A 16,175-nucleotide genomic window follows, 5' to 3' on the forward strand; every position below is an offset into this window, starting at 1 on the left:
CAGGCTTGAGAGATTGTTTAACTCTCTGCCTGCCAGAGAGATGGGTGGCTAAGTTTCCTGGGGAGGCAGGTGGAGGCCTGCGCAGGAAACCAGCGGGATTGGGCGCCGCTTGTCCACCTGGACTCTGGTTGCATCACATCAAGTCCATTTCCCTTTTTTCCCAGTGACACTGAGCCCACCAGAGCGCTCCTCTTCTGAGAGGATGCTGCCAGTATTGAAGTCATATTTCAGCCTCTGTTTCGGCAGAGTTAAATAAATGTGAATGACTGTTGCATATACTAGCCTGGTGGTGTTCGGGGTATGTCACTGCAAAACCCGTGCTTACGACTTGAAGTTTTCAAGAAAGAGCCATCATGCCTTGTATATACTGAAATAGGAAAGCATTCTGTCAAAATGACAAAGTTTTGGTGTCTTAGGAAAGAATTTCATGTCTTCAGAAACCCCCATACTTTATTTCAGAGATTAACAAGAATTTGCCAGAATGTTGACTTCATCAGTTTCAAAGATGATACTTTATTGAAAATCTACAATGTTTTATTGGAATAACCATAAATACTTCTTAAATTATTAGCTTAGACTTCTTTCTTTTTTTAAAAAAATGATTTATTTGCTTATTTATACAAGCACTGGGTACAGTCAGAAGCGGGAGGGTGAGAGAATTTCACCAGAGCCAGAGCAGGGAGCAGAACAGGCAGAAGGACTGAAGTACACTGCTGAGGGGAGCAGCGGGCCGCAGGAGAGGTCTGCGCGCCATGTGGGACCCTCACCAGGTATCGAACCTGGAGCTGCAGAGGCTGCGGGCAGCTTCACAGCCCAGCACTCAACTGCTGCGCCACCAGGGAGGCCCTAGACTTCTTTCTTTTGGGCTGCAAAATAAGTGATTGGAAATGTGATTGGGGCCTTCCTGGTGGCCTAGGGGTTATGTCTCAGCGCTGTCACCACCACAGCCCAGCACTGTGACCTGAGTTCGATCCCTGGCCTGAGAGCTGACCCACATTTGGTGCAGCACACCTCTCCTGTTTCCCGGCAGCAGAGTATTTCAGTAGATCCGCCTGTTCTGCCCCACTCTGTGTCTAGTGAATCCTTTCACCCCCCTGCACCTCTGGCCTACACCCCAGTTCTTCTACCCAAAAATAGATAAATAAAATCTTTAAAAAAAAAAAAAAAAAGGATTCCTTTAAAAAGAAATGTGGTGGCATCTGGATTTGAATCCTCCATGCTGCATGTGCAGTTTGTTTAATTGGTCTCCTTGGCCTCCTGTTGACACATCTGTAATTCGATTGTCATTTTTTGGTTCTTCTTCCTCCCTTCTCCTCTCAGTACACCATCAGGGCAGTGTCAGAGCAACAGGTGTCCAGTCATCTGAGGGTTTCCACACTGACTCCATGCCCTGCTGCTTCCTGACAGCAACTCGGGGCTGTGGTGCAAACTCCCAGAAACAGGAAAACCACAATAGGAATTCCATCTTATTGGGGAAAACGTCTGTTTAGTTGACCTTCGTCAATCATGAAGTTTAAATTCTTCCTTTTAACCTGAGAATAAAGTGAGCTGGACAGGAAGTAACTGGCAGAGAAATGAGCAGTGTCATCTCAGGGCCCCTTCCCTCAGGGACTGCTCGTGGCTTTCCCAGTTGGTGGTATGTCCTGCGCTGTCACCAGCTGATTTTCATTTTACTTTGTTTTTGCTTGTTTATATCCACTGTTGGGCATGAATTTATGAATCACTTTCAATGTCATTTTAAAATTAAGTGCTTGCCTAGAATGCATAAGGGAGCTTTCAGAGCCTTCTAACTTGGTACACTCAGGTAAATGATGTTACGTGGGAAGAGTTCCCACATTCTGGTTCCACCGTCGCACCGAGCCTGCCCCTGGCTCGTGCGGTTCTTGCTTGTCACAGCATTGTAAAGGTTTCTGCTGCAGCTAACGTAAGTCTGTTTGGAAATTACAAATGCAAATTGTACAATTCATTGTTTATTGTTGTTGTTTGTTTTTGCATTTATATAGCGCCTTTCCTTCGAGGAGCTCAAGGCATTTTTCAAAACCTGACAGTTTTCCTCACAACAACCCTGTGAGGTAGGTAGAATGCATCGCAAGCAATAATAAGACGCAACTAACCTTTCCGCCTTTCTGACATGTGTTTGTGTGAAATGATTGGCGGTGTCGGCATCAGTGAGGACTTTAGAGCTTCTTGCAAACCTTTAACTCTGTTGGGTCTTCATAATAGCTGTATTGAAAAAACCACTTGTGCTCCGGGGCAGGGGAGTTTTAAGAGAAATCACCCATCGGAGTGACCAGGCCAGCACCCTGACTCGGCCAATTGTGTCCTGGGTTGCTTTTCGGGTAGAGAAGGAATGAAGAGCTGTGGCCCCGGCGGGATCCTCGCAGCTCGCTGTCAGCGTGCAGCTGGCTCCTCGGTGTGCTGTAGCCAAGTGACTGCGTGGTTGTCTTGTTTCACATCTTAAGTATTTGAGCATTTTCCTGTCTTCCTCTCCTCCCTTGCTCCTTCCCCCGCCCCCCTCGGCTCCCCTCCGTGCATCAGCTCGTGCTTATGCACGCTGGCGGTTGGGCACTGCGACTTCCCTTCATTGCCACAGCGGTCTCTTGGGTTTGGAAATGGAAAAAACAAATAGCAAGAAAACCTGGGAAGTCTCTGGAAAGAGTGGGGACCAGGTGTGTGGGGTGTGAATTCTTGTGTTGTTTTCTGCCTTTTTTAATAATAGATGATTGTAAATGACCTATTTTTAAGAAATTCTTAGACCGGCCATAGATCAGAGTCGTTGGTTTATTTAAAATAGCAAATGTATTAAGAGAGGGAGGAGAGGTGTATTGGTTTGGAAATGCTAGACACCTGTTTCTCCTGCCTCCCCAGCTGTCCCTTCTGCCACCTCAACATGAGGACACTTACCTGCATCCGCCCCTTTCTGGACTCTCAGTCCAGCAGCTGGCGCTGCTGTGCCCCAGCTCGCTGAGGCCAGGTCCTGCCCAGGTGTGGAAGGACACCAGAGGGCGCTAGCGGCAGGGGGAGGGGGTGTGGTCCTGGGCACCTCCCTGACAGCCCTGGTGAGACAGGAGGGCTTAGATGGTCAGTTTCCTTGTTTCCTTCCAGCTTTAAGAACCATGGTGTGGGCCTTCCTGGTGGCACAGGGGGTTAAGACGTAACCTATGAAGCTCTCCGCAGCCACTGCGGCCCAAGTTCGATCTCAGGCTGGCCAGGTTGCTATCCCACATGGCGCAGCAGACCTCTCCTGACTCACCCACTGCTCCCCTCTGCAGTGCATTTCAGTCAGTCTGCCTATTCTGCTCCCCTCTGTCTCTGGTGAATTCTCTCACCCTCCACGCCTCTGGCCTGTACCCCAGTTCTTGTATGCATAATTAAATAAATCTTAAAAAATAAATAAATAAAACATGGTTGCAGAGAGCTCTCTGCAGCCTGTATGGGAGATTCCGAGCATTTGTTGAGGAGAGCACCATGTGTTTTAATCCTCAGTAATAGAATATTAGTGCCTTTTCTCCGGCCCGAATATTTGCAAGTCTTACATTAAGTAAGATTTCTCCATTTCTAAGTGAAATGGAGGCTCTTGCTAGTGGGCAGAGAGGGACAGTTTGGTGGGGGGGTTTGTGTTGAAGCCGGGAGAAACCGGGGGGCACGGCTTCGCGTGCTGTCGCCTGCTGCCAGCTCGGCCTCATTGATAGCTGAGCTGAGGGGCCCCACAGGCTCCATGCGGCTCCACTCTGGGGAGGTGCTCCCACTGCTCTGACAGCCGACCCATAGCCTGTGCCGCCTTCCTACTCCCAGGAGCCGGGCTGGACTCAGCAGTGGCTCTGGTGTGCTCGTAGTCATGCTTGAGGCTGTTGGAACAGTGCCACCGGAGGCCTGCTCCACACGGCAGGTGCCGCCAGCGCTGCCTGTCCTTGTATCCCTGCCACTTGATGTGGTTAGTCAGTCGCTGTGTTTGCTCCGTGAATGGTCGCCTTCTGTCTACGATCCAGAACACAGTTCTGTCCACACGGGCTCTGCGTTGCTGGACGTGGTCGGCCGCAACTGACAGCTGCCCGATTGTCTTGTTGGCCCCTCGTCTGCATGGATCCCAGGAAGGGTTGAGTTGGGGTTCTCGTCTGGGCAGAACCACAAGGTGGCTCCAGGGAGATGGTTTACTGTGACCCTGCAAGCTTGGAGCCTTCCACAGTTCTGCTGATCGCTTACTGCTGTGGTGATGGTTCTCTGCTGCCACATCTGACAGCTTGAACCATTAAAGACATTCCGAATTATTTAAAGGACGTCTGCTCTTCTGTCTGCGAGGGCTGAGCGCTGATTGATTGAAATGGAAAATAAAGCAGGACATTGTCCATTTCTTCCTATAGCATCTTTAGGATGCTTTTGATTCTTCCAGATAGTTCTGCTTAGCAGTCGCAAGAGCTGGCCAGCACCGGAGTCTAGCCAGGGCATTCCTGGGAGTCAGCATGTGCTTCGGTAACTGGTGTCTCATCCGACATTGCTGGCCACTGTCTGGCGCCGTGTTCCCTCTTCCTTGTTTTGGGCCCCACCTGTGGCTGGCAGCTGCCTTGGCCCCGTTGATCTCTTTGAATCCAGCTGTGTTAGGGTTTTCTGCTTAGACCCTCTCCCCTGCTGCTGCCTCTTGATTCTTTCCTGCCCGTGGAAGGTCCTGCTTTTTCCTTGTTAAGCTGCATTCATCGCTTTCTCCACTGCCTGTATCCGTGTCAACTCCAAAAACTTGCCCGACAAGCCTCACGCCTTGGGGGTGTTTTCTGTGCTCAGTGCAGGTCTCACCACAGCTGCACACAGGCACCCTGCATGTGGTGGTGCCTGCTGTTCCCTCCAACTTTCCAGTCAAGGACAGGTGCTTGTCTGTCTCTTTACGTTTTTGCCACAGCACCTAATAAATAATCCTTTGCAAAATGTTGTGGCTCAAAATCTTGCTGAAATGTTAGGAATATGTTTGTGGTCGCTTACCTAAGAAAGCTTAGCTTGATGCACCTCTGCTCCCCAGGGCTGTGTGGCGTTTCCACGTCAATGAGATGTACCGTTTTAAATGTTAACAATGAGATGTTGCATGGTTGAAATATTTCTTTCCTGGAGCCACTAGTATTTCCTAATGTATTTAATTTGAACAGCAGTTGCTAATTCCTTTTTTTGTTGAATGCTTTTTAAAAATGAAATCTTTGGGCCTCCCCTGGTGGCACAGTGGTTGAGCGCTGGGTTGCGAGACTGCCCGCAGCCTCTGCAGCGCCAGTTCGATCCCCGGTCACCGGCGAGGGTCCCACCAAAAAAATAAATAAAATAAAATAAAAATGAAATCTTTAGTGCCTCCCTGGTGGCGCAGGGGTTAGTCTCAGCACTATGAAGCTGTTCCCAGCCTGAGTTCGATCCCAGCCGGGGAGCCACCCACAGGGTGCAGCAGACCTTTCCTGTCTCCCTGCTGCTCCCTGCTCTGTCTCTGGTGAATCCTCTCACCCCCTGCACCTCTGGCCTGCACCCCAGTTCTTGTATGCGTAAATAAATAAATAAATCTTTAAAAAAGAAAGATTTATTTGGGAAAGTAAACCAAATGATATTGATGTGAGAAGAAAGTTAAAGACTAAGACCCACGTGCCTTAATCGGAGCCTGGGTGTTGTTGAGAGCACGGTTTTCAGAGGAGTCTTCCAGGCTTGTCTGCCTGGGACAGAGGTTGTGTCAGGTCCAGCCCTGTGGGGAGCTGTTCGAGGCCCAGTTACACAGTAGAAGCTATGACAGAAGCTTTGAGAAATTCTACCCCGACAGTTTTCCTTCTCATCAGCAGGATAGAGTCATGGCAAGTTGTACATTTCGCTCTCCTCCTGGTCCCTGAAAGCAGTTCAAGGTTAACTCAGTGGGGCTGTTGCAGGGCCTGGCTGGCTCCGTGGGGTCCTGCCTGTGCACACCGGGGCTGGCTTTGTCTGTGGCTGGATTTCGTTTGGTTTGTCTTCCTTCTGGAGTCATTGCCACGCACTCCTGGCTTGATTGCTGCACGCTTTAAAAACTCTTGTTCTCTTGATTACTTAGGCTTTATTCCACATCTTTCATTTTGTACTTTCCAAAGTAGGTGACTAGGGCGAGCCCGGAACAGACAGCTTTCATTTGAATCATCTGGTCACCCTTCAGTTAATGAGATACAGTGGAATAAAAATAAGAAAATACAGCTTGAAGAAAGCCTTCTGTTTCCTGGTGATCAGTATTGCTTGAGTTAGTGATTGTCAAGATTATTGGTGGTTCTTTTGTTGATCTTAACAGCACCCGAGCATGGGCAGAGAGATGACATTATTGTTTTGCTTTCTTGCAGATTTCGGCCTATTAAAGGAAGACAAGAAGAACTAAAGGAAGTCATTGAACGTTTTAAGAAAGATGAGCACTTGGAGAAAGCCTTTAAATGTCTGACTTCCGGCGAATGGGCCCGACACTATTTTCTGAACAAGAACAAAATGCAGGAGAAATTATTCAAGGAACATGTAGGTTTAAGATGAATACTGTCTGTCTGGACGAGAGTAAAGGGAACTGAAGCCTAAATTTTAGTCACATTGAAATTTTAAATCAACTTTCATAAAACCAATCAATGTGAAGATCTAATAACCCATGAGATCGTTTGTCCAAAGGGAAAAACTTTCACCTGAGTGAGGCGCATAGGGCTTTCACGGGTAACAAGGCCAAGCTGTGGGTCCTTGATGATCTTAAATGGTGGTGGTGGTGGTTGGCTTTTATAATTTTGAGAATGTCTAGCAGGGTAAGTAATTTAGCACAAAGTTAATACTAATTTTCTTTTCTGCTTTAGGTATTTATTTACTTGCGAATGTTTGCAACTGACAGTGGTTTTGAAATACTGCCCTGTAATAGATACTCATCAGAACAAAATGGAGCCAAGATAGTCGCAACGAAAGAGTGGTAACTGTTACACTAACGTAAACTTGTAAACTGTAGAGGGCTTTAGGGTTCTCTCTTGAGTTACTGTTTAAGTGCTAAGAAAGTTATGGGGAGGAATGAAACAGCGCTCCCCCAAAGGAGCCAGGGCTATGCTGGGGCCTGTGCCCCACTGTGGGGACAGGATGGGAGGCTGGAGTGTGAAGCAGGCCAGAGCCTGTCTCCTCTGCTGCGGCTGCTGCCTGCATAGTGCGGAGCGGCTGGGGGTCAGGGCCAGGGTGGGCAGCCCGGTCTCCAGAGCCCTCTCCACCAGCCTGGGAGGAAGGTGAGTGTGAAATCTGAGTGATCCTAGGAGTCTCTCAGGTGGAGATTTCCCCTTCATTGCCTGCTCTAAGCATAACTATGTAGACTGCTTTGCCAGCTGAAATTAATAAAGCTGAGCCAGCTAGGAGGGCTAAAAGCTGTATTGGGGAGAGAGAACATGTAATTTATTCTCCTTTCCTCTTATGCGTGTTCCCTGTATAATCTCACAGAAGAAACAGACACCCCCACACCCCCACAATATCACCCCCAGTTATTTTTATGGTAAAAATTTTAGGGTCGGGTAGCTGAAAATGGCTCGGGCCAAAAACATCCATCCAGGCCTCTTGCATGGGGATGCATGTGCAGGTCTGGGGTTGATTCCTCAGCTTTGCGACTCCCTGTGGCGTGGAGAGGGTGCCATCTGCGGGGGGCGGGGCCACGTGGCTGCTGAGCCTGCGCCATGCTGGTCTGATCAAGGGCTGTGGATGTGAGCTGCGTGCCGGACTTGGTGTCGCAGTTCCCATTGACATGCCTTGTATTGATTCCCGACTGAAGAGCGTCTTGGTTATGTTGAGTTGAAATATATTATTAAAAATGACTTCACCTGGGTGGGGGGTGGTGACTTCACCCATTTCTGCTCGCTCAGTGTGGCCGTTAGAAGTGATTGGCAGTCGGAGTACAGCGCATTTCCATGGCGGGGGCATCACAGGACTGGGCCCCATGACCCTTCACGGCTCCTTGTCTGGCTCCGTGGTCAGCGTGTTGCATTCAGTGCCCCACGGACAGATGGGCCCCCTGGGAGGAGGACGGTCTTCTCAGTTCCCCGTGTTTGTGGGACAGGCTTTATTTGATTAAAAGAAGCCTTATTATTTATAATTGCTAGTAATTTTTAACACATCACATATTTTAAATAGGAAACGAAATGACAAAATAGAATTACTGGTGGGTTGTATTGCCGAACTTTCAGAAATTGAGGAGAACATGCTACTTAGACATGGAGAAAACGACTTCAGTGTCATGTATTCCACAAGGAAAAACTGTGCTCAGCTCTGGCTTGGTCCCGCCGCGTTTATAAACCATGGTAAGCTCTGCTTCTCAGGTGTTGGCCTGGCGTTGGGCTGTACTGCGAAAAATTAGAATGACCATATCAAACTGTGTAGAACCTGTATTACTCAACAGTGGAAATAGGAATATTTTTTCATCAACTTCTAAAAATAAACATTGTCTAATTTGAGACCTAAACGTCTAGCAAAAGTTGTACAAGTGTATGGAAAGCTTATTTCAGGTTCTGTAATTGTTCGTGTTTCAGATCTTATCTACAGTTAATTGACTTTATCTTTTGGACATTTTTCAGATTGCAGACCTAACTGTAAGGTAAGCATGAACTTTCTCTATCTCCAGTATTTTATCTCTGCTGGAGGTGTGTGTTTCTCAATGCAGTCGCTTTATTTCAGTTTGTGTCAACGGGTCGAGACACAGCGTGTGTGAAGGCCCTAAGGGACATTGAACCCGGAGAAGAGATTTCTTGTTACTACGGAGATGGATTTTTTGGGGAAAACAATGAATTCTGCGAGTGTTACACTTGTGAAAGGTAAAGTACAAAGTAAGATGGGCGTGGACCTGCATCCCCTCCTCCTGGATCGGTGCGGGGGTGGGGGGGTGGTGGTGAGCGTCACATCCGTGCCTGGCACTGGGGCAGTGTGCGTGCCAGGCAGTGTGTAAGGAGCACAGGGCGCAGAGCCATGTGGGGCTCCGACGCCTTTAAAATCTCACTGTCCCCAGCTATTGTCCACATGAGTCAGGATACCAAGGTGCTTCAGGAGAGTGTGGGCACACCATGTGCACACGATGCCAGAGTGGGGTTGCCCCAAGTAGCAAGGGAAGTTCTACTACCGAGAGTGTAGTGCCATAAGACCCCAGGGTTGCTGTGTGTGTGTCTCAGCCACGTCTTCTGGAACTTCTACGTTTAATACATAAATGTCATAATCCTTAAGTTCTGTCACTTAGTGAGAGACTTCTTTTATGACCCATCGAGATTCTGGAGTCTTTGCAGGGACCCCCCCAGCTGCCTTAGAAGGACACTGATTCACTTGGGTTGTTGTGTCGTCTGCATACAAGTCCCGGTTGTCCTGGCTCCTGCTGCTCCGTCACGGGGGTGCAGCTTGCGGGCCATGGAGCGAGTCCCCCTGGATCTGCTGAGCCCCTGCCATGGCCCTTCTGCTGTGCTGGGCGCTGCTAGGCCCTTAGCCCTTGGAGAAAGCTTGAGTGATGCACCCACGTCACAGCCACAGAGACTTGGGTCTCTGTGCACGGCTCAGCCTGACCTCATAGCTCTCTCTGCTTCCAGAGCTTTGCAGAGCGCAGAGATGGTCTGGCAGCGCAGTATCTCCTAATTAAAATGGCCAGTGGCAGCCCGCCACCTCACCACAGACGGGTGGGTTCCTCAGAGGCCCCGTTCCTTCTTTCTGGGGAGCCAGGGTTCCCCGTGTGGCGAGAGGGCAGCAGCGTGCCCAGCATCTCCTCTCCCAGAATCGGCTGCTGCAGAGGACACCAAGAGCACCTCTTCCCGGGGCTGCTGGCCTTCTGCCCCTTGAATCGGGGTTGGGGCTAAAATTTATTTTTATTTTTAAAAATCTTTTTCTACATGAAAAAATGGTTAAATATGCGACTGGTCAACAAAAGACTCTTCAACCCATGAAGAAGTTTAATTATCATTGAATAATGCTTTAAAGTCACTGTATCATGACAACGTGATGTGGTGATTGAACCAGTCAGCCAAATGGGCTTCTGTGACTGCGTCTCGCTGGCGTTGACCTTGCTCCACTGGGCTGCTTGGTGCCCCGGTGGCCTCGCAAGCAGAACAGCAGCAGCGTTAGCACTCGCGGGGTTGCCGGGAGAGCTCGGTTTGCTGCTTCTCATAAAGCAGGTAGAGTAACACACAGTTAATGCTGCAAAACCATTTTTGGTTTCTGGTTATTTTCCCATTTGCAGGAACCCCCAGCTGAGGCGCCCTCAGAGTGGCGGAGATTTTTATCCTTTCATTTACTGCTCTATCCGCAGAGCAGTCCCTGGCCCATAGTAGGTATGTGGTCAGCGAGTGTGTCCATGAGTGGAGCTGATGACTCGCTAAATACGTTTTTGGAATATGTGCTGAAAACATGACCGCAGAAGTCAGGGTTCCAGGCCAGGCCTGGGGAGACGCGCTAGCTGAGGGTGCCCGCACCGTCAAGTCCTTTGGCGGGCAGCTCTCCTGTGAGCCCCACTTGGTGCTAGTCCGGTGGGGGTCTGCTTACCCTACAGGGTTTGTCCACGTGAGGAAAGGGTGTGCAGGCCTGGTCTGGGGCGCTGGGCTGCTGGCCCTTTGACCGTTTGAAGGGTTGGGTGCTGGTGTTCTGAAAATCTCTAGAACGCTAAACTGTGTCTTCACTCCAGAAAGTTGGTGAGAGCGTGGACTTGTCAGAGGAGCTCTTTCAGCTGTTCACCCAGTGTTGACTGAATTGATCATTATGTCAGGCCTCGTGTGAGCAGGCCTAGTGCGGGGCAGGCAACGAGGTACACACACATGCACACACACACACTCACACTGCACTAGCACCTGAGAGTGAGAGGAGGTGATTCGGTGATAACATGAGAGCGACTGTTCACGGGTGGCTGAAATCCCGGGCCCAGCATCCAGGACATGCGTGGTCCATGTCTGACAGTTGCCGTTCTGACAGCCTTGGCTGTGCCATGTTCGTGAGGAAGTAGTGCAGGTTTCGCTGGAAAATTTGAGGACTGAAATCTAAGGGAGGGCCAAATTATTTGAAAGCTTATATGAAAGTATATCTGATGATAACCAAGAAAAAATGTCTCACGAACAGTTGGTGGAGACTTGACATAGCAGATGAAAATTGGTATGAAACCGTTGTGATCAGAACTTGATGCTGTTGGCCCAGAAGCAGACAAATAGAGAAGGGGACGTGAGTAGGTCTCTGAAATAGAGGCTGGAGGTCCTGATGCCATATCCAGGGTAATGGCGGTTACTTCTTCCACAAGTGACTGGGTGTGGTGCGTTGTGCATTGGGCGGGGGGGGGGGGGGGGGGGGACCAGGCCAGCCCTCCACCTCACACCATAGAGAAGATAAGTTCAGATGGCTGAATACCCGAAATTTAAAATAAAATGCAAAGCTACTAGAAAAAAAACACAACATATCTGGCCTTGGGTTAGCAGAGTGTTGTGGAAGAAGTAAGACAAGAACGGTGGACACAAACTCGCTGGAAACGGCAAGAGTAAAGCCAGAAGTTGAAGGGTGCCCTGCGGGGTGAGAGCCAGGCAGAGCTCGTGTGGGCGACAGCAGGAAGCCCTGTGAGGATGGGTGGAGGTGACCTGGGGACACGGAGAAAGGCCTTGAACAGGGCTTTAACAGTGCCTGAGTACAGGCCCCAGTGCAGGCAGGTGTGGGGCGCCGCGAGGGCCTGGGCCGCAAGCAGTGGATCATCTCGGGAAAGCCCTCGCGCCCGGCAGGCCGACCCGGGGAGGATGTGTTCTGTAGGTGGGTGAACCCCTGTTAGTAGGTCTGGGTTCAGGAGCAATGCAGCAGCATTTTGGGGGGGGCAAGCAGAAACAAAGCAAACCCCACAAGTTTCAGTGATCACAGGGGCAGTTTATCCCGTATAAAAATGCAACTTTGAATGTTCAGTCAGAATGACTTGTCCGTGACATAAAACAGGAAAACTGGTGGTTGAGTGAAATGTGTAACGTTTCCTGCCGTGGTGGTGTTTGCTTAGGAAGAGAAACATCAGTAGCGTAGACCCGGGGCGGGGGTGGAAGCTGCCCCGCGAGGCGCAGTCTGGGCAGGGGGTGCCGCTGGCCAGGCGCACAGGGCAGCGTCCGCGTCAGAAACAAGCCAAGCAGAGACGTGACGAAGGGAGGGTTTTGACCTTAAGAAACCTGTCGTTTACAGATACTAGAATCCACGGTGGTCATTTGTTTGTGTCCAGGCTTACTTTAACTGTGGCCCATCTTTCTAGAAACAAGTTACAGTAAATCAGCGTGGACTATCGGAGAATGTTTTATTACTTTCTTACTCCACACAGTTGAAGAGGTCCCTCGGTAAGGTGTCAGTTGCTTTACAAAGGCATCAACGTAGGTAGCGTCCAAACCCAGCTGGCAAGGTGACAGCAGTAAGACGCCAGGGTGGCAGTTGCTGAGCGGGGGTGTGCGCTCCCAGCACCGAGATGGGGCAGGGCAAGGGGGGAGTCGCGTACTTTTCCTTAGCAAAGGCAGTGAAATACTGGGATTCCTTCAGGGGAGAAGTTATTTTCACGTAAACCCTGGGTGGGGGGGGGGTCGCAGGGGAGCACTCTCATCTCGGGACAGAGGGCGTTTGTGTCTTCACCCGAGTCCAGACACCCCATCACATGCTTCCCTGTGCATGCCAGGGCTGCGAAGGTCAGTGGCGGCAGTCTGGGCCAGAGAGCTCTCGCTTCGCGGTGCAGTATGGAGTGCTTTTTGAAAACCACGCTGATAATTGACTTCTGCTGTTGAATAGAAAGCTGAGTTGGAATTATACACTGAACAAACCAAAGACTTTGGATGGCTAGACTATAAGTTGTTCGGGAGAGCATCTTGTAAGCACCCTCACATCAGAATTCATGGAAATGTGAATGATTAGAGCAGGTTACACATCATTTTTATCCAGTGTTGAAAGCAAGCTTTTAGCATCTTTTATTTAGTGTGACATTTAGTTAACTTGCTTGTGGTCATCATTTTTTATTTCAGTGTCTTTGAAGGGATTATTAACAGGATTTCTGGTTCCAGAAATCAGATTTTCACTGACACAGCCTAGCCTTCTCACACAGAATTTCAGTCAGGATTTCTTTGTATCTGACATTAAGTTGTCAAATTTATCGACATTCTCTGTTTTTTTGTTTTGTTTTTTTTTGTTTTTTTTTTTAATTTCTCAGTATTCAGTAACGTGGTGATAAATTAGGCAGAGCAGAGCAGAACTCTAGTAGCAGGGGAGTTACCTGGCCCAACTCTTGTGCCTCCCTGTTTTGAACAAGGAAGAACTGGTGGTTGCTTGGTTGGTTTTTCGTCAACACATGAAATTTTGCAGGGCCCCGTAGTTTCTCGCGGGCTATAAACCATTGCTGTGACAACAGGCCTGGAAGGCTGTTCTGTTGTTTAATTTACATGCAGACTTGCTGACTCCCGAGAGCCCTAGACTTGGCAGGTTTCCGGGGATGGTTGAGGCCTCGTCACATCTGTTGACTGGACAGGGCCTGGTGCCCGCAGCCGCCACACTTACTGTAAGTACATCGGCACGCCGTGTGCTAACCTGCCTTGTCTTCTCTTTCAGACGGGGAACTGGTGCTTTTAAATCCAGAGTGGGACTGCCCGCGCCTGCTCCTGTTATCAATAGCAAATACGGACTCAGAGAGACAGACAAACGTCTAAATAGACTTAAAAAATTAGGTGACAGCAGCAAAAACTCAGACAGTCAGTCTGTCAGCTCTAACACTGATGCAGATACCACTCAGGAAAAAAACAATGCAAGTAAGTCGGGGAGCCCTGTGAGCGTGTCCTTCTCGTGTTTCATGCAGTCTGTCTCTAAGCATGCTTCGATGGTTTTGATCTTTTAAATATTAAGAGAAACTCTGGGACTCGCGTGCGTCAGCTGCCCTGCAGGGTCTAGAGATGATCTCAGCACAAAGCACAGCCTGTGTCCGCCTCCAGATTCCCTCCAGTGAGCTAGACTTCTTGTCTGCGTATCTCGGACCTTTGGGACTGGATGTTGAATCCTCCCTCCTCTGCTCCAGGGTCATGAGATGTCTGAGAGACATGGTCGAGGTGTTAGTTTCGCTCTAATGTGTTGTTGGGTCTGCCGAGAAGACAGAGGACCTGGTGGAACCACAGGCCGCGAGTGCTCCGTGTGGGCCGGGTGGCAGATGCATTCAGGGGTCGTAGCTTCTGGCCGCCAGGCTTCCACCTTTTTAGTATTTTCTTGCCTTTTTCAAAATTAACTGACCCAATTCACCAAACCACTGAGTTAGCAGACTCAGAGTCGAGAGGAGCATTGTGAATGTCGCTGCTGTGCTGGCCACCCAGAGGTAGCGAGAGGGATGAAGAAGAGGAAGAAGCAAGCTGTGTGGGGCGAGTGCTAAGGGCACGAGAAAGAGGAAATGAAGGAGAGTGAAGAAAGCCCAATGGGTGGAAGAAAACACTGTTTGTGGACCTAGGACTTTGGGACCCAGCTTCCCGCGGCTGCCTCTTACCAGGGATGCCCACCCAAGCAGGGCTCTCTGGTCTGACTTGTCTCTTGGAACAGTATGAGGTTGGCCTTGCCCGCCCCAGCGCTCCGGTGTCAGCCCTCACCCTCCAGAAAAGCCTAGAGGAAAGGGAGGGTTCCCTGCGCCGCTGAACCCCCTGCTGCCAGCAGCCGAGGCCAGGCTCCGCCTCTGCATGTGATGCAACTCCGTGTTCAGTCCTCAGTGTCCAGAAGGAGCAGTTAGTTCATCGTACGCTCTTAACTTGGTCTGATAATAAACGCAGCCCAACCACGTTCGTTTCTGAGTCTGGTTCCTGGGTGCCGCTGCAGGCCTCTGCTGCTCGCTCATGGCCCACCATGACACGTGGACGCTGCCGCCATGTCTGGGGCTGCGAGAGCCTGAGGGTGGTTTATGGCTTTGCACTAGCTGTTCCTAGCGGACAGCACTGAACTCGGACCCCCTCTGCCTCCGACACCAGGACACAGCTTTGGAACGGGCTGCATGGTCTTCCTGATGGGTGGGCCTTTGCCAGGAAACTACGCGCACATGGAGGGCCTGCTGGTCTGGAGAGGCAAAGACGTGTGTGCCTCGGTATCCCCGGACGGCCTGGGACGCACGCAGCCGAGCAAGCAGACAAGCTCCGTGTCCGATGCCAACGGGGCCAAGCGTCCTCTTGAGCCATCGCCCAGAATAGAAATAGACGCTTTGTCATAACTGCTCATATTGGGGTGCTTAACTTTATTCCAGTTACCTTTCTGCGGAATGACTATCTCTGGTAGTTGAAGGGCGGTTGTGACTGCCAGCGAGACAAGTCTGGGGCCTGGCCGGCGTGCCGAGGTGCCTGCTGCGCGCCCTCCGACCCCGGACCCAGTGCTCGGGGAGCCGTCTTCTCTCCTGTGTGGCCTCTCAGGCTGTGTTTCGTTTGGTGCCTGGTCCTCCTACCTGTCTGAGGGGCAGACCTAGAAACCACGGCTTGGAGGAAAGCAGGGCCCGAGAAGCGGTCCTGTGCACCCCATACCGGCACAGCCGCCTGTCATCCCACATGGGTCTAGGACTTGGCGGCCGACGGAGGAGTTCCTGTCTGGGAATGGCCTGTGTGTCCATTTCAGAGAAACTTTCCTGCCTGGCCAGAAGGAGAAGACTCTCCTTCCCCCGACCCTCACTGAAGGGCCTCAAGAGCCACATCCTGGCCATCTGCACCCAGAGGAGGAAGGAGTCAGCCGAGAGCCTGACGACGGCGCCGCTGTGGGGGAGGATCCCGACCACCCAGCTTTGGGGACGGGATCGTGAGGCAGCCCCGGTGGTGCCAGACCCGAAGCCTTGGGCAGCAGCCGGATGGATCGTCCTGTGTTGGTGTGCCTGGCTGAGCAGTAGTCACTGGCTGGGCAGCGCCCCCAGCCTTGGGTAGCTTCTGGGTCCTTTCCCACACCCTAGCCCAGGCCACATAAGGTGAAAACGGCTTCACATACCTGTAAGCGCCCTGAAGCCTTTAGGGACCTGCCAAGGGTGTTGTGGGCCCTCCAGTTCTAGAGCCACCTGGCTGCATGGGCCTCGCCCCTGCTCAGCGCAGGCCCCACGCAGCCCAGACTCAGGAGTGCGGGGTCGTCGGGCTGTTCTAGTACCTGCCACCGGGCGCCCAGGCAGGCCTGCCTTGTGATCAGAGGACACACTGAAATGACCGTGGGAGCCCTGCTAGTCCTCTCAGATGGGACAGCTTCAGTGCCCTTCATGG

General features: G+C 50.8%; 1 protein-coding gene across 6 annotated transcripts in view; it reads left to right on the forward strand.

The window, feature by feature from the left end:
* The window catches only part of KMT5B (lysine methyltransferase 5B), a 41,920-nt gene that overhangs the window by 18,913 nt on the left and 6,832 nt on the right, over positions 1–16,175 (forward strand). For all 6 annotated transcript variants that reach the window (XM_037517440.2, XM_054697439.1, XM_037517439.2 and 3 more), the window contains 7 exons: positions 2,004–2,072; positions 6,318–6,483; positions 6,804–6,913; positions 8,107–8,273; positions 8,547–8,566; positions 8,647–8,783; positions 13,534–13,730. In XM_037517440.2, the coding sequence (XP_037373337.1) occupies positions 2,004–2,072; positions 6,318–6,483; positions 6,804–6,913; positions 8,107–8,273; positions 8,547–8,566; positions 8,647–8,783; positions 13,534–13,730 (866 nt within the window). The remainder of the gene's footprint in view (positions 1–2,003; positions 2,073–6,317; positions 6,484–6,803; positions 6,914–8,106; positions 8,274–8,546; positions 8,567–8,646; positions 8,784–13,533; positions 13,731–16,175) is intronic.

The sequence above is a fragment of the Talpa occidentalis genome, unplaced genomic scaffold (genome assembly GCF_014898055.3).
Source record: "Talpa occidentalis isolate TD23 unplaced genomic scaffold, MPIMG_talOcc4v2.1 talOcc4.17, whole genome shotgun sequence".
Lineage (NCBI taxonomy): Eukaryota > Metazoa > Chordata > Mammalia > Eulipotyphla > Talpidae > Talpa > Talpa occidentalis.